Below are 22684 nucleotides of genomic sequence, written 5' to 3'. Positions count from 1 at the left end.
GTTTCCCTGATTTGTTCTATCTCAGTTTCCTTAACTGTTCTGCCTTAGTCCCCTTAAGTTGTAAAACCCCTCTGGTTCATTAAGACTGAGGACCATTTGCTCTAAGGTTATAAATTATTAATGGGAGATGAGGAGCAGATCAGACATCCTGGCTCCTAGCTCCCTCTGCTTTCAAAGAATTTTTAACACTGTCCCTCTAAGAGATAAGATCATCCCGGATACTTCAATTGACATCCTTACTTCTGTTTATTCAAACATGACTCTGGCTTTTCAGTAAGATTTTATTGCTTTCCCCATCCTGACAGAACCAAAAGGTTCTGTAAGAACTTTTCCTGCTCTTCTTTTCTTTGTTTGAAAAGCTATAAAAGGGTTTGTCATTCTCCCATTCATCACTGGATACTTTGAGACAAGAGTCCTGTCCAGTCAATTAAACTCTCCAATTAATAAAATATTAAAAACTCTAATCTCTATCTTGCCTCAGTTTCTCCATCATTACATTTGGAGATGGGATTTTAGTTGGGACTTAAAGCCAGGGAAGCCAGTAGGTGGAACTGTGGAGAAGGAGAATTCCTGGAATAAGGGATAGTCAAAATGCTGAACCAAGAGATGGAGTGTCTTATTGATAGAAAGCCATAAAGGCATTTGAGTCTTAATTCACTCTCAATACTTGAGATTTTTAGTTTCTTGAAAACTAATTAAAAAGATAGTCTGGTAATCTACAAAAATCCATTGTTTAGTCATTTCTTGGCAAAGACACTGAAGTGATTTGCCATTTCCTTCTCAAGTTCACTTTGCAGATGAGGAACTGAAGTAAACAACGTTAAGGGACTTGGCCATTAGACTACCAGCTTCTTAAAAGCAGCAATTGCTTTTTAACTTTGTTTGTCTTAGCACAGTTCTTAACACAGTGCCTAGCACATAGGAGGTGCTTACTAAAATGTTTTTTGATAATACTGGCAATTAGAGTAAAAACAAAGAAAGCATTTTACTAAAATAACTTCTGTTGTTATAATGTAGTAAATAAATCCATATCTAAAAATCACACCATATCTTTCCTGATCACCTTTGTTGCCAGGGCCTTCCCCATAAGGTTTATCTTTTCTGTTGTTTATTTGTTATATAATTGTTTGCAAGTTGTCTCCCCCTTGAGACCGTGAGTTTCTTGAAAACAGATAATATATTTGTCTGTCTTTGTATCCTTAGCTTTCAGTAGTATCTGGCACATGGTAGGCACTTAAGTGCTTATTGAGTAAATGTAGTTTAGTTCTGTGATACAGTATATCATGTAGCTTAGATCAAAATGGTTCAAAATATTCTTTACATTTAAAACTAGTACCTTATTGTTTTTTGACTGACCTGTATCCATTGGTGCCATAGAACAATAGGTCTAGTATTTTATATATTGTAGTTTAATTGTTGTCCTGCTCTCTATTAGATACAAATTTTTATACTATTAAGATTGTTGATGTAGAGGAAAAAGCAATTAAATGGCAAGCTGAAGCAGAGCAAGTATAGAAAGAAAGGATAGAAGTGTTTAGGTTTAATTCAACAGATTCAGTAGCAAATAGAAGGGGAAGGAGAGAATATAAATAAGTGAATAGAAAGTAGCTTTACTTCCTATTACTATTGATCAGAGAAATGCAAAATAAGACAACTCTGAAGTACTACTACACACCTCTTAGATTGTCTAAGATGAGAGGAAAAATAATTATAAATGTTGGAGGTATGTGGGAAAATTGGGACACTCACTAATGCATTGTGGGTGGAGTTGTGAACTGATCCAACCATTCTGGAGAGCAATTTAGAACTGTTCCCAAAGAGCTATCAAACTGTCCCATACCCTTTGATCCAGTAGTGTCTCTACTGGGTCTGTATCCCAAAGATATCATAAAGAAGGGGAAAAGGACCTACATGTGCAAAAATGTTTGTGGCAGCTCTCTTTGTAGTGGCAAAAAACTGGAAACTGAGTGGATGCCCATCAATTGGAGAATGGCTGAATAAATTATGGTATATGAATATTATTGTTCTGTAAGAAACGACCAATGGGAGAGGCCTGGAGAGACTTACATAAACGGATGTTAAGTGAAATGAGCAGAACCAGGAGATCATTAAAAATGGTAATAACAAGATGTGATGATCAACTGTGGTGGACTTGGCTTTTTCAACAATGAAGTGATTCAGGCCAATTCCAATAGACTTGTGATGGAGAGAATCATGTGCATCCAGAGAGAAGATTGTGGGGACAGAATGTGGATCGCAATAAAGTATTTTCATCTTTTTTGTTGTTTGTTTGCTTTCTCATTTTTTTTTCTTTTTGATCTGATTTTTGTGTGTGTGTTATGTGTGTGCAGCATAATAATTATGGAAATATATATAGACAAGTTTCACATGTTTAATGTATATTGGATTGCCTGCTGTCTGTGGGAAGGTGTGGGGAGAAAGGAGAGAGAAAAAATTAGAAATACAAGATTTTGCAAGTGTGAATGTTAAACTATTTTTGCATATATTTTGAAAATAAGCACAGCAGCTAGGTGGCGCAGTGGATAGAGCACCAGTCCTGAATACAGGAAGACCCTAGTTCAAATCTGGTCTCAGACACTTAACACTTCCTAGCTGTGTGACCCTGGGCAAGTCACTTAATCCTAGTCTCAAAAAAAAAAAAGTAAGCTATTGGTTTTTTTTTGTTTGTTTTTTTAAAAGAAAGTTTTAAAAGGAAGACACAAATGTGAGAGGTTGTGCTTTAGAAAAGGCTTTTTTGTCTAAGAGGTATTTATTATTATGCTTTAAAGCATAATTTTAAAACTTTTTCTATTCACAACATCTTTTTGCCTGAGAAATTTTTACATCACCCCAGGTATATAGGTATATAAAATAAGTATACACATCAAACATTTACTGATAATTAAAATTTCATAACCTCCACATTCAATTACTCCCATATGGGACTGGGAACCAGCTGGGCATCAGAGGAAACTAGGGATTTCTTAGGAAAGTGAAAAAGGTGTAAAAGCAGGAAAAGGGATGTTGTGCAGCAATTGAAATATGTTTATAAATAAGGTGACATGAAAGTAGATATACATGTTTATCCATCAATACACCTGGCAGAGCTTAATGTCACAAAAATTTTTATTGCCCATTTTAAAAAACTTGAATTTTAAAACAAAGTTTTGTTTTTAATTACTTTAGTTGGATGAATTAAAAATGGCTATGTTTGAGTATTCAATAAATATTTGTCTTAAAAAAAAAAGTTACTTGGGATAGAGAGTTGGGGGTAGCTCTTCACGAATAATAGTTCTATGTGAGATATGATTCACCAAATTTCCTCCATACTACATTCTTATAGGCTCAGCTTTACAACTCATGGTAAGGTAAAAAAGAATTATACTAGCCCCCTTTTGATTGGATACTCTCAAATTTGGTGAAAGGAAATGCATAATAAGGATTTGTAAAAAATAAGTGTTCTGATAGGCCATACAGCTTTGAATAATGGAGTGATATTGCTTTGCTTCCTGAGATCTCTTAACAGCAAATGGTAAAATGAGGTGGGGAAGGGAGGCTATAAAAGCCTTCTCGGAAAAAAATAAAGACCTTTTTTGATCTCCAGCTCACACTCGGAATTTCTATTTTGGTAGCTTTCTATCACACACATGATAGGTTAAGCTTAAATTTTAAGAACCGGTATGTCTAACATGAGTGTGTTTTATTATAAGGATTGCAGGTGTAGACCAAAGAACAGTCTTCATAAATATAGAATATGCAAAGGGAATTGGTCTTGTCACCTGTACATTCCACTTGCCAAAGAAATGTCTGTTGGTCGGGGAGGCTCTTGTGTGGGATGAGGTGCTAGATACTCTTACCCAAACTGACTACTCAGAGGCATCTTCAGATACAAAGAGGTAGTATTTATTCAGTCCTTGCAAGGAGAGGACCAAGGACACCAACTGAGGATGCACAGACAGCTGCTCGGCTCCAATCTCCAAGCATGGCGTCTGGCCCCGAGCCTGGAAAAAGGGAAACAATTATATAGCAAAAAACTTGGGTCATTGGATGGACTGAAAAGGAAGTAATCATTGACCAATGTTCAGCAATGCTGTCTACTTTCTATAGGTCATGTAACTTCCTGACACTTAGGCTTAGGGTCTGACCTCTTATGCCCCACAGCCCTCTGAGAATAGGATTCATGGGACTAGGCCAACTCCGTCTCATAGACTTTTTGAGAAATCTTCACCTAGTTCCATTCACTCTGACATAATGTGTTAGAAAGAATACTGAATGGATTAGGTATCAGGAGATCTGAGCTGAAATTCCTGTCATCACCTAGGATTTTTGAATATAGATTGTTAGAGATGAGGACTTTGAAGATTATCTGAAAAATCAACCTTCAGGGTTGATTTTCCTTATCTGTGCATAAAAGAGGATTGAGCTAATCTCTAAAAGATCCTTCTATCTCTAAAATTGAGAAGAATTTGCTTATTTCTTCTTGAGCCTAAAGGATAATAAGATGGAAAAACCTAAGTGAGAGGAATTACTGTAGGATTACACCTGAAGAGGACTGTCAAAGATTATCTAAGCTTCAAGTTCTTGGCCTGGTTTTTTGTTTGTTTTTAATAATGTTATGATTATCTTCCAGTAAGATTAGTTTCTTTTTCAATCCTGTTCATTTCATTTTATTCATTTAAAAACATTTCTGTCAAAGGAGGTCTATAATGTAAAAACAAAAAAAAAAAAAAAAAGAATTTTGTTGTAGTCCTACACTGACATTCTAAATATGAGGAATCCAGGATATATTTTAAACTATTAATAAGAACCCAAATATAAGAAAAAAGGTGAGAATAAGAGCACCAATTTTGGTATTTAATGGCTCTGTGTTTTTGTCCTATACCTATAGATAAGACAAAAACAGAGAAGAAGGAACAGGGAGAAAGTTAAACCAAATAAAAAAGAGAAGTAGAAAGAGGAGAGAGGAACAGAGAAGGAAAGAAAGATAAAAACATTTAAGAATGTCAAGTCACTATATCAATTATTTTGGAAGTTTGCAGATATATATATATATATATATATATATATATATATATATATATATATATATATATATATATATTATATATATATATCTTTATAATATCAGGTTTATTAATTATATAGCCTGGGAAACCAAACAGCATTATTTGAGGAACTGACTTTATTTCCTCTCTAAATTGTAGTGTCATTTCCCAAATCATAATTTTATTGCTACATTACCAAGCCTTTCATTCATGCACAATCTGATGTACTGCCTGAAGCTTTATTCAAATACCTTAAAACAAAGCATCTGGAAAACTTTGTAGTACTCCATAGTAATCTCTTTTGTCATTTCTAGACACTTTTGTGAGCAAAGCTTGACCCTGGCAACAGTTGCTAAGTAAGTTGACAGTTTATAACTTCTAGTCTGAAGGTCAACGTTCAGTAAAGCCACCTTTTCAGCTCCATGCAGGAAGGTCCTTTGGCTGTCCCAATGCTTTTTATTTGTAGAGATTCCTCTAATTCATAATGGTGAATGATTTAATCTTCAAGCCATCCTCCAGACTTCACTTTGAAACAGTAAACTACTCTAATCTGCCAAAAAGATCATTATCCCTCAAAATCCTTATTGCTGCTTTCCCTAATATTAGCATGACAATTTTAGCCACTGTACATTGCAAATATTGTCTTAAATTCAATCATGATTCGGAATCCAAATCTCCAAAACTTTGTTTGCTGTGCAGTATGTAATAAAATAATACCACCACCACCTACTGGAGAAGCTTTCGAACAGATCCAAGAATACAAACCATTTAAGACAAGGTTTTATACTCACAAGGATATACTAGGTAAGTAAATTTATGATCTCTAGTTGCACTAATATTTTGTAGTGACAGATCTAAGCCTTCCTGTCACCTTGCTCTCTATCTGTTTTTATGTTTGTTGATTAAAGTTAAGTGATCATCCACTTGTGTGTTTTCCAACCATTTTTTTTTAAGTTCAGATCTATGATTTCACCAATGTAGAGAATTCTCAGGGTGTAAACTCTAGATTGGCAATTTTAATTTGTGATCTTGAGAGAGTGTGCTTCGAGCTTTTGAGAGGTTATGTTAATTGCACAAATTTACACAGCCACCATGCATCAGAAACAGGAATTTTAGGTCACATGAACAAGGCTTATTATACCCTAATATTTATTAGGATCTTCCAACTGGTGAGGTTTGGCTCCCCTTGATTCCAGGTCAGGGAACCCAAAATGATGAGGTTTTGGGCAGGGCAGAGAGTTGTGGGAACCCCTTCTGGTCAACGAAGGTCCTTTGTAAATGAATTTACAAACCCAGAAAGTTAGACTGGCAAAAATAAGTTTATTGGCACTGGGAAGTCAGCATTTGCAGGATGATTTCCTTAGTGGCAAGGTCCCGATAGAGAAGTAAAGGTCTAGCAGAGAAGTCCTGACAGGGAAAGAAAGTTTCTAGCAGAGAAATCCTGACAGAGAAGTAAAGAGAAATATAGTCCTGTTAGGGAAATGTGTGAGAGAGACAAAGAGAGGTTAACTCTGAAAAGAGAATGTCCTCTCAACGACAGAGAGTCCCTCACAGGCAGCTATGTCAAGGGAGGTCCCTTGGCCTAGCATAATTCCTGCTTTTGGCCCTCTGCAAGAAATTGAGCCCAGTTGCCTCTTTTTATAATTGAAACTTTGGCTAGATGCTGGGGGCAGTGGAAATCAGACAGAGATTTATTCTCAAGCATTCCCCCCAAAGTCAGAGAGAGAGAGAGACAAGAGAGACAGAGAGAGACAGACAGAGAGAGAGAAAGAGAGATATTCAGGGCTCCCCTCATCACAATCATATAAAATAATATATAAATATACAATATAAAAAATACTTTTTTAGGGTCTCTAAGTAACTGAGCTAGGTAGAGGAAAGGAATTTCCACTTAAAGCAAGAACTAACGTGACTTCTGGAAGAGAATTTGTCTCCTTTGCTCCTTTTATCTAATCAATCCACAAGTATGCATTGTTCATGCTACACTATATATGTGCATAGACTTGCTATAAATCTAGATATTTCCTATGTTCCTTTCTTCATTGCCTTCTCTGTTCTGTGCTGATGGCATCTATTTCCATAGCTAAAGTAATTACCTCTCTTCAGTTCATAGGATAATTTATTTAGAGTTCAGAGAACATCTAGTCTAATCTCCTATATTTTTTACACATGAAAACAGTGAGACCCAGACGGGTGAATTGCTTAATCAAAGAAACATAGCCAGGATTCATACTCAATTCTTTGGACTGTAAAACCCCAGCACTGCAAAAGTTCTGAAAATATTTACCTGCTCCAAAATCTTCAGTTGGTAGAATCTATTGCTATTGGAGTCAAGTCCAAAATCCTTCATGTGACAATTAAAGCCCTTCATAATTTGTTGGGGTTTTTAAAAATATTTTTTTCATTGTCAAGCATTTTAATTTCTCCTCTTCCTACTTCTCCCTAACAATATTGGAAGAGGAAAAAAAGAAAGAGAAAAAGCAAACCTTTATGAAACAAACTTCATTGTCAAAACATTTCTTCACTGTCCATAACCAAAACAAAAGTCTTGTTCTGCATCAAGTTTGTGATCACTGATAGTAGGAGGTGGGTAGCATATTTCACCATTAGTAGTCATTACACTTTAATACTCAGAGCATAGTATGGTTTCAACTTTATCTTACAGTGGGAAAACAAAGCATCAAAGTCAGTAGATCAGAGTTTGAGTCAGAATTCTGCTTTTCATTAGTTGACCTCTCTGAATCTCCACTTCTTCATTTGCAGAACAGGGATATTTGCTTTGCCTTTGTCACATATGTAATGTAATGTAATGTCAAAGTGCTCTGTAGTCATCAAATGTGCTGTAAATTATTTCTCTTTCTGTGCTTTATATGCCATATAGTGTAGCCACATCAGATCAGAGGATCATAGAATTAGACTTGGAATTTTAGAAACCATGTAGTCTGTCTCCCTCATTTTGCACATGTGGAACTGAGACCCTGAGAAGTTGAATGACTTAGCTGCGCAAGCTCACATAAAATAAATGATAGAACCAGAATTAGAATCCAGATTCTCTGATTCAAAGTTCAGGTCTCTTCTTTGTATGACTTTGCCTTTCAAATTACTTTCATCATGGCATCAAATGACAATCTCTCAGTCCTCAGTAAACATTTATTTAGTGCCTACTGTGTAACAGGCACTGGGCTCACTGCTCTTCTGAGGCCTTGCGCCTTCCTCCATAACTTTAAATGTCCCCTTTCCCATTGTTATCCTTTAAAATCCTAGCCACCTTTTTGAGCCAGCTCAAATGTCATCTCTTTTGTGAAATATTCCCTATTATAAAGGGGATCAGGCCCTTTATAATTCATGTAGGGAATATAATTACAAATTCCTTTCTTCATTTCTTCATCTCTAATTTTCCTATCAGAAAAACATTCCTGGCTGACTTTGAGACTTATAAAATGGTAACCTACAGTAATCCCAAATGCTCCTTTAAACTTTTTTTATTTATTGTTGTTTCCCTTATAATAATACTTGCTATATCCCTAGATGTAGTTTCATTTCTTTGCTAGCAGTCGTGGTAGGGACTGCTTATCCAATCCTTTTCCCATACAGCTTAGTCTTGTTTTTATCCCAAAGTATGAAGACTATCCTTGAGACTTGGTTGACTCAGTGGAATAAAGGTTCACACCATTGACATCATACTCATTTCTGGGCTACAAAACAACCATGAAACGTCTCATAACTATTCTCTGAAGTTTGATTGGGAAATCCTGGTAGACAGCTTAGGCAGAGGAACTTTGTAAATCTGAATCAACTTGAGATGCTCTGAAGGCCTATCCTTGTTTAATATCCTTCTCTTGCTGTGGCAAAGTAAATCTTTTTTTTTTAAACTGTTGAAAATGACATATGTCTCATTTTGTTCCTAAAGAAAGGGATTAAAACCTCAGACAGATATTCTCACACATGTAGCTGAGTAAGCAGTGACTCCCGGAGGTCAAATACCATCAAAGGCTGATTTCCAAATGTGGTCTGGCCATTCTATTGATATCTTCTAGGCTCATTCCCACTATCCCCAGATAGAGGCATACAAGAGATCCCAGTTCTCTTGGGAAACTTGCAAGCAGGAACCAGCTCTATGAATTAAAATTCAATGGAAAATATTCTTCAGGTTATTATACTAACACAAAAAATAGTGAAGGAACAGAAACACAAGATTACTTTAAAACTATACTTGTCAGTTGTCAAAAGATTTTAAACTTTTAAGAGTCAATGGAATATGAATAATTAACTGATTACTGACCTGATTTAACTTTTTATTTCAAAAACAGTGTTTCTTTGTCCCTGTATAAGGCTATGCCTTTTTTTAGATTGAAACAAAATTGAAGTATAAATCAGGTATCCTCAGACTTTTTTGGTATCATGATCTTATTACAGTCTTTAAAGACCTCCTCCACTAAAGAGGATTTGTTAATGTGACACGTCTGTTAATATTTGCCATGTCAGATATTACTGTGCCAGTATCATCCCATGTCTCACAATTGATACTAAAATTCTCCAGAGAAACCTTAAGTGTCCTTCTGCTGCTTCTGACCTCTATATGAGCACTTGTCTTGTGCAAATTCTCCATAACACAGAATTTTCTATAATACAGAAATTATACTATTACTATTTTAAAAATAGCTTTGATCTCACTTTTCCACACCTCCACCTTTAAAGGATCTTAGAGACTCACTATCACATTTTGAGAATTGCTGCTTTAAGAGAAAAAGATGGAGACAATGAAGTATAAGGGTAAGGTCTCTGGATGTAAATAAAGGATTCCTCTCCTTGGAAGGGATTCTGAAGTCTTGAATAATTCCATAGAATAACTAAATTGCATATGAAAAGTATGAGACAAGAAAAAAGTAAAGTAGAAACAAGAAAAAGAAAAAATAGAGACAATAAGCCTGTTCTAGAACATAGGTTGCCTCCTCACTACCTGTATCTCCAAGTATTTGCATAAGATCCAATAAGAATTTTGGTCACCATAAGTTAGCATGAGGTGCCCTCACTAAGGGAACCCAGTTCTGAACCATGAAGGACTGTTGAATAGGCAAAGTTCTATGATTGTTAGTCAAACCCTGTGGCAGTCAGATAGCAGTGATTTTTATCAGTCTTGGACAAAAGGTTTCTACCCTTTCTGAAAGAGTGCAGTAGTATTTCAGCTGATAGGAACACTAACTTCCCAGTTAAAATAGCAGAATAAATGCCAGCTCTGTCTTGAGACTGAAGGTGATAATATATAGCTCCACATCAGAGAGTGCAGCAGATAAAGCCTTTCAGTACAGCTGCCACACTTTCTAATAAATTAACTTACTGGCCAAGTAATTTGCCCAGTCTAGCCTATAAGTAAATTGGCCTGTCCCACTGAAAATCCTCTGTACTACACAGAGCCAGTCTTTGTCACTGGCATGATGCCCCACCTGCCAGGAAATTTCATGAAGACTCTAGAAAGAAGGACTTCAAGGTTTGGAGTTATGAGTTGTCTTGGCCATGAAGTTCCCCTATACATATACCTATTGAAAGTGCACTTTAAATTTGTGCCTACTCTCCTATTCATCCCAGGGTTCATTGTGGGAGAATATGCTTTATATGTGGGAGAGTATGAGGCGGGGGGCAAATGCTTTGTTGAATAAATATCTTTTCCAAGAGTTAATTGAGTCTACTGACTAATTGCTAATGAGAAGCCCATCAAGGGGGACTTATGAACTACAGTTTTAGGAGTAGTCATTCACAAGATTGTTCTTGGAATTCAGGGTAGCAAATGCTCTTTTGGGAACCCAAAATGTAAATTCAAGTACAAAATGGGTGAGTCCAGATGGAGTTGTATGTATGACAGGGTAAGATGAGCATAACTTTATTTACTCTTTTGATATTTTGCAGGTTATTCAATGCAGTGCTCAATATTTCAAAGTCTCACATAGCTAATGTGTATGTTCCATTTTATGTGCTCCCCCAAAGGGAAAAAAAGGAGTCAATTATTTATAATGTTAATAATAATCTAAAAGATTAGAATATCTTTAATGTTAAAGTTGGGATCTGTATACCATCTTCACTATATGCTATAAAATAAACTTTCATTTCAAATGTTTAATCATGCGTCTTTCCAGTCAATATTTAGTCATTCAATTTTCATTCTGGAAAAGTCTGATGTGGGAAAGAAAAGGCTTAGAGGAGATAGTATTACTGTCTTTAAGTCAGAAGAAAAAATAGATTTCTTCTATTTGGTCATAAAAAACAAAATTAAGAGCAATGAATGGAAGTTGAAAAGAAACAGACGTCTGAGGTCCCTTCCAACTCAGAAGGTTCTACCATCCTTCCAGTCCCTCAGGCTCACAACCTAGGAGTCATCTTATACTCGTTACTATCTCTTACCTTCTATCTCTGAGCTGTTGCTAAGACCTGTCAATTTTGTCTTTGTAACATCTCTTGAATAAGTCCCATTCTGTCCTGTGACACTGCCATCACCCTGGTGTGGGTCGTCATCACTTCATACATAGATCTTGCCATAACCTGCTGATGATCTGCCTGCCTTAAGTGTTTCCCCATTCTAATTTATCATCCATTCAACCATCAATCAAAGTAATTTTCCTAAAGAGCAGATCTGAACATGTCACCACTCTATGCAATGAACTCCAGTGGCCCATCACCTCCAAAATCAAATACAAAATGCTCCGGGGCTCAGAATCCTCATACCCTGGCCTCCTGTCTGGTCTTAGATCTTGACTCTGCCAGAATGCTTTGATGCCATGATACTGGCCTCTTGACTGGTCCATGTAACGGGACTCCCCATCTCTCAGCTCTGGCAATTTTCTCTGACAGCTCCTCATGCGTGGAATGCTCTCTCTTCATCTCTGCCTACTGGCTTCCCTAGCTCCTTTCAGTTCCAATTAAAATCCTACCTTTTATTGACAACTGTTCCCAACCCCTCAATGAGAGTGCCTTCTCTCTCTTTTTTACTTCCTAGCTCCTTTCAGTCCCAATTAAAATCCTATTTTTTTTTATTGACAACTTTCCCCAATCCCTCAATAATAATCTCTTATTTACTTCCTATTCATCCTGTATATGCTTGTCTATGTATTGTTGGGGGGTTTTGCTTGTTATGTCCCATATTAGATTAGATGAGCTTCTTCAGGCTATCCCTGGAACAGAAGCACTAATGCTTACTGGCTGACTGACTGAACATTGTCCTAAGCAAATGAACATGAACATCAGCCCAGTTTCCAACCAGCCCCCACAATCATCATTCAGGGAAGCAACCTCTATAGCAGAGAGGTCCACCATTCAATATTATCTGCTAGACAACTATCATCATCAGGTGGGACACCAGTACTGAGACAAGTGACATGTCTAGGGCAACATAGGTAGTAAGTATCTGAGAACAGATTTGAACTCAAGGAAATGAGTCTTCCTGGCTCCAGACCCAGCTCTTTAAACACCTAAGACTAATATTGCTAATGTGATATTTGTGATAACTAGGTTCATAGGTGTAACCTTCGTGTAAGTTTCTGGGATAAGTGGGAAAAGGTGTCATTGCCCAGGGTCACACAGCTAGGAAGTGTTAAGTGTCTGAGACCAGATTTGAACTCTGGTCCTCCTGAATTCAAGGCTGGTGCTCTATCTACTGCGCCACCTAGCTGCCCCGATGTCATCTTTTCTTAAATCTTCATCAAAAGGCTCAGAAAAGGAGGGACAAACCTTTAAATGTTGACATGTCCACCAGGCTTCACTTGCCTAGGGAGAAGGCAAAAAGGCTAACGGGTTTGGAGGCAGAAATGATATAGGATGATAGCCTCTACTAATTTGGGAGGAGTAAAAGACAAAAGTGAGGAATTAGCGGTATAGGAGGGGTCTTTCTCTTTAACTGGGCCTTCCTTTGAGTTGCCACAGTTTCACTTAAACTATGGGGCAATAGTGAAAAGCAATTAATTTTACATATAGCCACTCCTGAAAGATCCTGAGGACAAAATCATCAATCTTGCCTGTGAGAAGGGAAAAGTCTAAGAAACAATCCTAGTTCCTGTTTTTTTCCCAACTGACTGGAAATATGACCTTGAGGAGGTGGTTATAAGTAGAAAAACCTTAGTGAAGATTGCTAGTTCTGAGTAGGAGTACCTGAATCAGGTACCTGGATCTCCTGGATTTAGGACTCCCTAGGATTGAAGAGCAGCTGGGTGATGCAATGGATAGAACCCTGGGCTTGGAGTCAGGAATCTTTATCTTGAGTTCACACATTCACTAAGTGCATGACCTTAGGCAAGTTACCTATCCTGATGACCTCAGTTTCCTCACCTGTAAAGTGAGCTGGAGAAGGAAATAGCAAACCACTCTAGTGCATTTGCCAAGAAAACCCCAACTGGGGTCACAGAAAGTCAGACACAACACTACCCAAATACTAGAACTTTTTGGTTTTTAGGTACTTGTAAAATGGGTGTAATAAATGTTCACTGGGTTTTTATGAATATGAGATGGGATCATGGATGTGAAAGTGCTTAATTCTCAAATATGAAGCAGTAATAGTAAGAGGAGGAAGAAGAGGATGAAAAGGAGGAAGAGTACTTCTCTTCCTTTTCCTCTTCCTAGTTCCCTTTTCTATTTCATCCCACACCTGAAGGCACTGAACTCATAAAAGTACATATGGGAGAATTCTCAATATGAAATTTTCCTCCTGCCATGCAAATAAGCAACTATGTGTAATTTGTAGTTTTGAAAATTTGACTGGGACAAAGTGCTCAGAAGGAGCACTTGACCCCAAGTAATCTTGACTTAAAAATTACACCATGTTGTTTTCTATTTATATCTCTGAAATGGATTGTCAAGAAACTGTCTTCAAGTGAAAATAAATCATAACTGGATTTTGTCCATTTATTCCAAATATTTATTGCCAGCCAAATATTTATTGTGCACCATCTATGTACATCTATGTACATCATTGTAGTAGGTTCTGAGTGCAGAGAAAGGTGATTGAAAGATAATACAAAAAGGCCATCTTTAGATACTATCATTTTCATTCAAATATACAGATATTGGGATTCAGATTCATCAAAATGAAGACAAAATCCATCTTGATAAATTGGAAGCACTTCTTAAAGCAGCACAGGATGAAGTATGGGAAAAGGTAAAATATTGAAACCTATTAAAAATTGTTATTTACAAAGTCTTATATCAAGATTGGGGTCTTAACTCTTATGTTCTATTCAAAAGTATCCCATATAATTCTTGAAAAGGTCTTTTTTAAAATTATAGTATATTTATATGTATGTGTATGTCTGTGTGACTGTGCATGCATCCATACAGACAATATGCATGCAAGAAAAATATGGCAAGGGTCACAACTGTTCTGTATTGCTAGAGCCTCTTTTTGGCAAACTCCCCTTCCTCCTCCATGCCTGCCCCTTGTGTCTATAGATCTGTGTTTCACTCTGCTGTAAATCCTGGAGCTATACCAAGCAATTTGGAATCCCCCAGACTTTGACAATTGCCTTTAAAAAACAGTGACTCCAGTCCACCATTCTGGAGATACAAGGAATGAAAGTATTCCCTTCCCATTTTAATTATATTAATTTGTTGCTGCATAAGTGATTCACTGAGAGATTGTAGAGATGTTGTGGAATGATGGGAGTGGTAAGAAAAAAAAAAAACTGGATTTGGAGCTGCAGGAACTGGGATTGAACCTAAATCTGACATTTTTTGGCCTTGGGCCAGAACTGACTATCTTAGCCTTGGTTTGTCTTGGTTTTTTAACTGTAAAGGTTTTGAACTAGATTAATATTTAAATTGTTTAATTTAATTTATATTTTTATTAATTTTATTAATTAATTTAAAATATTAATATTTTAAAGTGTTTTTTTTTTTAACCATCTTTATTTCCTGGAACCCATCATGATAGAAGAGAGAATCACATATTTGTGGTGAAAGGAGTTCAAATTCTGACATTATTTTCAATCTCTGAGAACTTTACTAACTTGCCACTTTGAGACTCAGTGTGTAAAATGGGGGAGTTTATTAATCTTCAAGGTTCTAAGCCTGTGAATCTTTAATTTATGATATTTTGGGAATCATCAAAAACAATACTTATACTTATCCTTATACTGAGAAGAGTTGAGCTCTGGACAGCTCCTCCATTCTTCTTGAGCACGCTCTTCCTGCAAGGAGCTCCTACTAAGAATAGACTGGTTCTCTCTCTTGTGCAGGCTGTGTGCAGGTCGGTCACTAGGGGGAAGTAGAGTCCACAAATAAATGGATGAATGGCTTTCTAGGCTAGCTGTCAGTAAATTCTGATTTGCTGCTCTATTCACCAAGATAATGGCAAATTGACTTTGCCATCTCAGAATAAATTAATGAATTTTCTTACATGGAATTTCTCTTCTCTCTCTTCCCCTTTCCCTTTCTTCCTCTCTTCTCCTCCCTCTTCCATCCCCCCCCCCCGTCTCTGTCTCTCTCTGTCTCTCTGTCTCTGTCTCTCTCTCTCTCTGTCTCTGTCTCTCTCTCTCTCTCTCTCTCTCTCTCTCTCTCTCTCTCTCTCTCTCTCTCTCTCTCTCTCTCTCTCTCTCTCTCTCTGTGTGTGTGTGTGTGTGTGTGTCTGCCTCTTTGTCTCTGGATCTCTCTGTTTTCTCTTTTTCAACCCTCTTTCTGTCTGTCTGTATCTCTGTCTGTCTGTCTGTCTGTCTCTACCCCTCCCTTTGTCTTTGTTTGTCTCTTTGTGTCTGTCTGTCTCTCTTTGTTTCTGTCTCTGTGTCTCTTTCTCTGTCTATCTCTCTCTCTCCCCTCTATCTTTCTTTCTGTGTCTCTGTCTCTATCTCTCTTTCTCTTTCTCTCTCTGTCTCTCTGCATCTCTGTGGGTGTGTGTCTGTCTGTCTGTCTCTACCCCACCTTTGTCTCCGTTTCTGTCTCTTTTGTATCTGTCTGTCTCTGTTTCTGTCTCTGTGTCTCTGTCTCTCTCTATCTCTCTCTCTCCCCTCTATCTTTCTTTCTGTGTCTCTATCTCTATCGCTGTCTTTCTCTTTCTCTCTCTGTTTCTCTGCATCTGTGTGTGTGTGTCTGTCTGTCTGTCTTGTCTGTCTCTTTGATTCTTTCAGGTTGAAGCTATAACAGATGAGGCGGTGAAAAAAGCTGTCAAGAAAATCAATGATAAACACGTGGAGGAAATAAAAGAGTTAAAGGAAGAACATGAAAATGAAATCAAGGTTTGGATTGACTTGTTTGGTATACTTGTAAACTCACTTAAGGTGGGGGAAAATTTAGGTGATGGGATGAAACAGAATCATGTGGAAGATTGAGCTCAGTACTCTTCAGGGAAAGATAGGGTGGGATGATGGGATCACAAAAGTTTCCGAGGAGCTAGTAGGAAGAGGAAGAATGGGGTTGTCTGTCTAAGCCCAATAGTAAATAGCTATGTAATGATGCTTTTCCCTTCAAGGTGGGTCACCATGCTGAAAGGGATGATGTAGCCATGTTGTTATACTTGTAGACATGGCAGATTTTGTCCAAGACATAGATAGCACTTAAGCATCTCCTACCATGGAGGCATCTAGGCTTCACACAGGAAGGCAACACTTAGATCCAGTCTTCAACTAAAAAGCCAAAAGGTGAAACTGGCAGACTTCTCAGGAAGAAACCCAGCCCAGAGGCTTTGATGATTGTCTCTGGCTTCAGAAAATGTGCTCGGAGAAATAGGCTCCAGATCAGCCATTTGGATTTCCTGTCCAGGAGACACAGATGCTACAACAGCATCAACAGACAGATAGCTAGATGTATAAAGTACTTTGTGGTTTTCAAAGCCCTTTACACATGCTATTTTGTTTGATCCTCACAACAATCTTGAGATGTTATTATTCATGTTTCATTTCATAAATAAGGAAGATGAGACTGAAAGGTGTTAAGTGATTTGCCCATAGTTACTCAGCTTGAGTCTGTGGAAGTAGTCGGGGGAAATTGCACTTAAAGTTTAGCTTCTACTTGGGCAATATGATATAATGTCCTCCTGATTATAAGGTCAAGTTATTCAAAACAAAGACTATTGTGGTAAGAATAGGGTGTAGAATCCCAATGTCAGTAAGTTAAAGGGAAGGTGGCAGGGAGAAATTGCTTTAGGATTTATTACCAGAAAGTTTTGCAAAAAATAATGATCGGGATGGTGAGAAAGTGGGGAGATGGGATGGTGGGCACTGATTTCTTTCATATCCACTTACATGTATATTGGAGCCAATCTAACACTGTCAAATTGTAATGGATTGTGAGAGTTCTCAAAACATTTGGGGAGAACAGTAGATACTAGATTTTCCTTTGCCATTTTGCCTATTTAACATTGTACAACTGTGCTACCTGGAAACTTGAAGAAGACAGAAGAAAGAAAGAGAGAAAGACACCTTGTTCTTAAAAAAAATAGATTATATTTGCAGAGAAATAGGTGGCATTGTAGAAAAACTCTGCACTTGGACTAAAAGTATCAAGCTAGTTCTTGTAGAAATTTGGTTCTAATATGTTCTTGCTTTGTGAAATTTCTCTGAAATTTATTTTCCCCAGCTATAAAATGAGAATAGCAAGAACTGTCCTGATAATTCAGAAAGATACTGTTAGAAATGTGTTTGGCAAGTTCCATATAAAGGAGAGATATTAGGTGTGAATACTTGAGAAAAGAATCTTGCATCTACAAAGTTCTTTTAGCATGATTGCATAGATACGTTTGAAATTGAGTATTGGATTTTATTTTGCAAATTAATTTATGTCCCTCAATAACTGTTTGGTTTTTATTTTTGTATTTGTTTAATCTTTTTGCATTAATAGTGTTTTTCCTTCCTTTTTCTTTTTGGCAATTACTCAGGGTTGTATTCAACCTATGGAGCATTAATGAGAAAATTATTTTCCAATGCTTGCTGATAACTTAGTATAAGATAGTGAAAAGACTGCAGTTAGGTACCTTGATGGGTATCTAGTCCCCAGGCTGGCTTTTATCTTTTGGTTACTTGGGCAAATGAGTTAAGCATTCAAAGTTTCAGTTTCTAAATCTACAAAATGGAGATACCTACCAATGTTGAAGCACTGTATCAAAGAGCAAATAAAATACCATATGTGCACATATTTTGAAAGTATGGGATATTCTGAAGATATTGAGTGTCTCTATAATTCACAGAAGAGTATTTTTAAGATATAGTAGCCATCACTATGTTGTTTATATTTAGCAGCATCTATCTTCCTTCAGTATTATATAAATGGATTCAGGTAAAGGACTCTTTTACCTTGGGGAGAATGGGAACTGTTACAAATTTAAGGTCAACCTGTATCATGAATTAACACAATCCATTAAGTTCTAACACTTGTTCATTTCTTAGGGTGATCCATTTTTATTTAAAAACCCAAACTTTACTCTCTACATATCAAGGATCCCAAAGCTTTTTATTTTTCAAAACATATCCATAGATAATTTTGCAACATTAGCTCTTGCAAAACCTTGTGTTCCAGTTTTTCTCCTCCTTTCCCTAGATTGCAAGTAGTCCAATATATGTTGAACATGGTAGAAATATGTGTTAAATCTAAGATATGCATATATATTTATACAATTTTCTTACTGTACAAGAAAAATCAAATCAAACCAGAAAAGAAAATGATGAAGAAAATAAAATGCAAGCAAACAACAACAAAAAGAGTGAACCACACTCAGTTCTAATAGTCCTTTTTCTGGGTGTAGATGGCTCTTTTGCTCACAAGATCATTGAAACTGGTCTGAATCATCTCACTGTTGAAGAGAGCCACGTATATCAGAATTGATCATCTAATCTTGCTGTTGCCACGTACAATGATCTCCTGGTTCTGCTCATTTCACTTAGCATCAGTTCATGTAAATCTCTCTAGGCCTCCCTGAAATCATCCTGCTGATCATTTCTTATAGAACAATAATTTTTCATAACATTCATATACCATAACATATTCAGCCATTCTCCAACTGATGGGCATCCACTCAGTTTCCAGTTTCTTGCCACAATGAAAAAGGTTGCCACAAACATTTTTGCACATGGGAAGGTCCCTTTCCCTCCTTTAAGATCTCTTTGGGATATAGGCTCAGTAGAAGCACTGCTGGATCAAAGGGTATGCACAGTTTGATAACTTTTTGAGCACAGTTCCAAATTGCTCTCCAGAATGGCTGGATCACTTCACTACTCCACCAACAATGCATTAGTGTCCCAGTTTTCCCACATCCCTTCCAACATTCATTCATCATTATCTTTAAGGATCCTAATTTTAAAGACTGTCATCTTGAGATCCTTATGGCTCCTAGTTATAACTATTTTCACTTATCATGCCTGAAATCTTTAGCAGTTAGATGTCTTTTGTAGCTCATGGGATCCCTCTCATATAATAGTGAGCATTTTTAATAGTGTCTTCTATGTGCTAAGTACTATGCTAAGCAATTTATCTATATTTCATTTGAGCCACATAATAAATAAACTCTGTGAGATAGGTGCTATTACTATCCTCCATTTTACAGTTGAGGAAACAAAGACTAGTTGAGGTTAAATAACTTGTCCAAAGTCCCACAGTTAACACATGTAGCCAAATTTGAACTCAGTTCTTCCTAACTTCAGATATAGCACTCTATCCATTGTATGACCTAAGTGCCTCTTGTGCAATCCACATCAGACTTAAGGCTCTTTTTGTGAATAAGTATCTACTCAGAGCCATAGCTCATAGACCTCCAACAAATTGTTGGATCCAAGGGGAATAGGAGACAAATTTGTTCAAACAAAGGATATCTAATCAAACAACATAGAAAAATAAGTGACAAAGAACCTTCATACACACTGTTGTAAATTTAGCAAGTTACTGTACCACCCATGGGAGAGGAGAAAAATGTATAGGGCCAGCAAAATTCAAACCTTAGATGCTACAAAGCCATCTATGTCTTCTGGTAGAGCAGACTTAACTGCTCTTTTCTGCTGAACTGGAGTCTCTACTGCTCTATTTTCTCATTAGAATAAAGCTACAATCTTCTGCTTTTTACTACCATCTATTGGTCTTCAACTGCTGGGAAGTTTCTTTAGATCTATTTGGGTCCTTTCATTTTTTTATAGGATGCTATATTTCTAGAACTAGGGATATAGGCATAGGCAAAATATATCCGGATATCAGCAAAGTATTTGATAAAGCCATTATGTACTTGTGCACAAGATGGGGAAGTATTGATTTGATTCAATTCAATAAACACTAATTTAGGCTCTGGAGATATAGAGGCAAAACCAAAATAACCCCTGCTTATGGGATCAAGAAAAGTTTCATAGAGGAAGTGATATATGAAATCCTTGAAAGAATAAGGATACTAAGAGGTGAAGAAGATCAGAAAGTCCATTCCAAATGTGAGGGACAATTCGTGCCACTATGTCTAGATGCTTTGGACTACAGAGTTTAGGGAATAGCTAATAGTCCAATTGGATTGGAAAATAAGAGATTATGAAGAGGATGATGAAATAAGGCTGGAAATATATCAGGGACTCCAATTATGGATTCTTAAATTCCAGGCTAAAAGATTTGTCTTTTATCCTACTTATCATATGCTGAAGGTTTTTAAGCCAAAGCAACTTACCTCTTAGACTTGTGCCCTTGGGAGGGTTATTTTGGCAGCTATACGGAGGGTGGATTACAAAGGAAGGAATTAGAAGCAGGGCAACTAATTACAAAGCAGTTATAGCTGTACAATACTTTTAAAACTCTTCACTAGACATTGCCATCCCTATAATTAATTATGATTATATATTTCACATCCCCTCCTCAGCTTAATTTCTAAAACAATGCTGTTTTATACTCCTTGATTTGACTTTCTCTCTTCTCATTCTTCAATTGTTTGCAATCTAGTGAAAGACCTCATCACTCAATTAAAACTGTTTCCTCCAAAGTCATCAATGATCCCTTAATTGCCAATCTTGTGGTCTTTTCTCAGTCCTTATCCTTCTATACTTATCTGCTATATTTGACACTGCCAAGCATCTTCTTCTCTTAGATACTCTCCCCTCTGAGCTTTTGAAACATTGCTCCCTCCTGATTCTCCTACTACCTGTCTCCTTCTCTGTCTTCTTTGATAGGTCATCATCCATGTCATACTCCCTATCTAAAGTATTCTCTTCTTCAGTACTAAATAGAATTTTTGTGACTTTACCAACTGTCATGGATTTAATTATCAAATCTATGCAGAAGACATTTCCAGCCCCAGTTTCTCCCCTGAGTATCAATCCCACTTCATCAGTAGCCTCTTAAACATTTCAAATTGATATCTCAAACTCTATATGACCAAAACTGAACTCATCATATTTCACTCCTCACCAAGCCTAACCCCTCTTCTAACCTTCCCTGTTTCTATTGAAGATACCACCATCCTTCCAAGTCTCCTACTCTGACCCCATATATCTAAACAGTTGCCAAATCTTGCTATGTCCCTACTTTTACAACATTACTTGCATCCACTTTAATGTTTCTCTTCATACCACCACAACCAGATTACAGGCTCTCATCATCTTCTGCCTAGACTAATTCATTCTAATTAATTTTCGAATTAATCTACTACCTAAAATTTCTTGCCAATCTAAACTCCTTTTTACTCAGCTACCAAAGTAATTTTTCTTAAGCACAAATGTGACCATGTAAGGAGAGACTGAAGGATCACATAAGGTATAAGCACTGGCTACGTATATGGTGCTTATAACTAAAACCAGAAAAAGGCTTGATTTGTAACTTGTTCATCTGGAAGACATTTTTAATAAAAACTCCTCAGAGAGTTAAATGTTATAAATCCTCATAAGATGATTTATGCATTCCTGTGGAACTTATAGGTTAGGCATATTAGTGGTGGAAGAGATATGGATTCTTATTCTGCAAGGACTGTCTGGAGGGGACCCTGTTTCTGTCTTGAGACCACAACAGGCTTTAAAAATACTCACTCACTCCTAGGTTTTAAGAATGGGGTAGACATATGAGCTTCTAGTACCCCTTCCATTTTCTAAATTTTTTTGTATACTTAATCAATAAACATTTATTAGGTACCTACTATGTGCTGGGTACTATATTGAGTCTTAGGGATATAAAGCAAGGCAAACAACTATATACAAACAAGTTATAGTTAAGATAAATATATGTTTTCTCTGTTACTCAATAGAGTGTAAGTTCCTTTAGAGTAGGAATACTTCATTTTGGTCTTGGTGTCCTCAGGGTTTTACTATTCTGTTTGACACATAGAAGGCACTTGTGACACTGGGCAAATCACTTCCTTAGTCTCAGTATCTTAAACTGTAAAATCTGGAAATAATAGTATCACATTCATAAAGTTGTGAGGATTAAATGAAAATAATCCATAGAAAGTATTTTGTAGACCTTGAAAAAAGAGGATGCTCACTCAGACAATAGAGAAGAATATAAAAAGGAGCAAAAGATGTTCTAGCTTCCAAAACATCCAGCATATGGAATTATAGAGGAAGCTAGGTCATACACTGGATAGCGTATTGGACCTGCTGTCAAGAGGCCTTCAGTTCAAATTCTTTCTTAGATACTTAATAGTGAAGTACTTTACAAAAGCAAGACTCTGGCTAACTCACTTAACCTCTGCCTCTCAATTTCTGTAACTGCAAAATGAGAAT

At 36.8% G+C, this 22684-nt stretch overlaps 1 protein-coding gene across 2 annotated transcripts in view; it reads left to right on the top strand.

Moving 5' to 3' along the window:
- The first annotated feature begins 5440 nt into the window (after positions 1-5440).
- The window catches only part of C4H6orf163 (chromosome 4 C6orf163 homolog), a 32936-nt gene continuing 15692 nt past the window's right edge, over positions 5441-22684 (top strand). For both annotated transcript variants that reach the window (XM_074310336.1, XM_074310337.1), the window contains exons 1-3: positions 5441-5849; positions 14090-14184; positions 16145-16252. In XM_074310336.1, the coding sequence (XP_074166437.1) occupies positions 5702-5849; positions 14090-14184; positions 16145-16252 (351 nt within the window). In that variant the 5' untranslated portion in view covers positions 5441-5701. The remainder of the gene's footprint in view (positions 5850-14089; positions 14185-16144; positions 16253-22684) is intronic.

The sequence above is a fragment of the Sminthopsis crassicaudata genome, chromosome 4 (genome assembly GCF_048593235.1).
Source record: "Sminthopsis crassicaudata isolate SCR6 chromosome 4, ASM4859323v1, whole genome shotgun sequence".
Lineage (NCBI taxonomy): Eukaryota > Metazoa > Chordata > Mammalia > Dasyuromorphia > Dasyuridae > Sminthopsis > Sminthopsis crassicaudata.
This window is presented reverse-complemented; position numbering and strand designations above follow the sequence as displayed.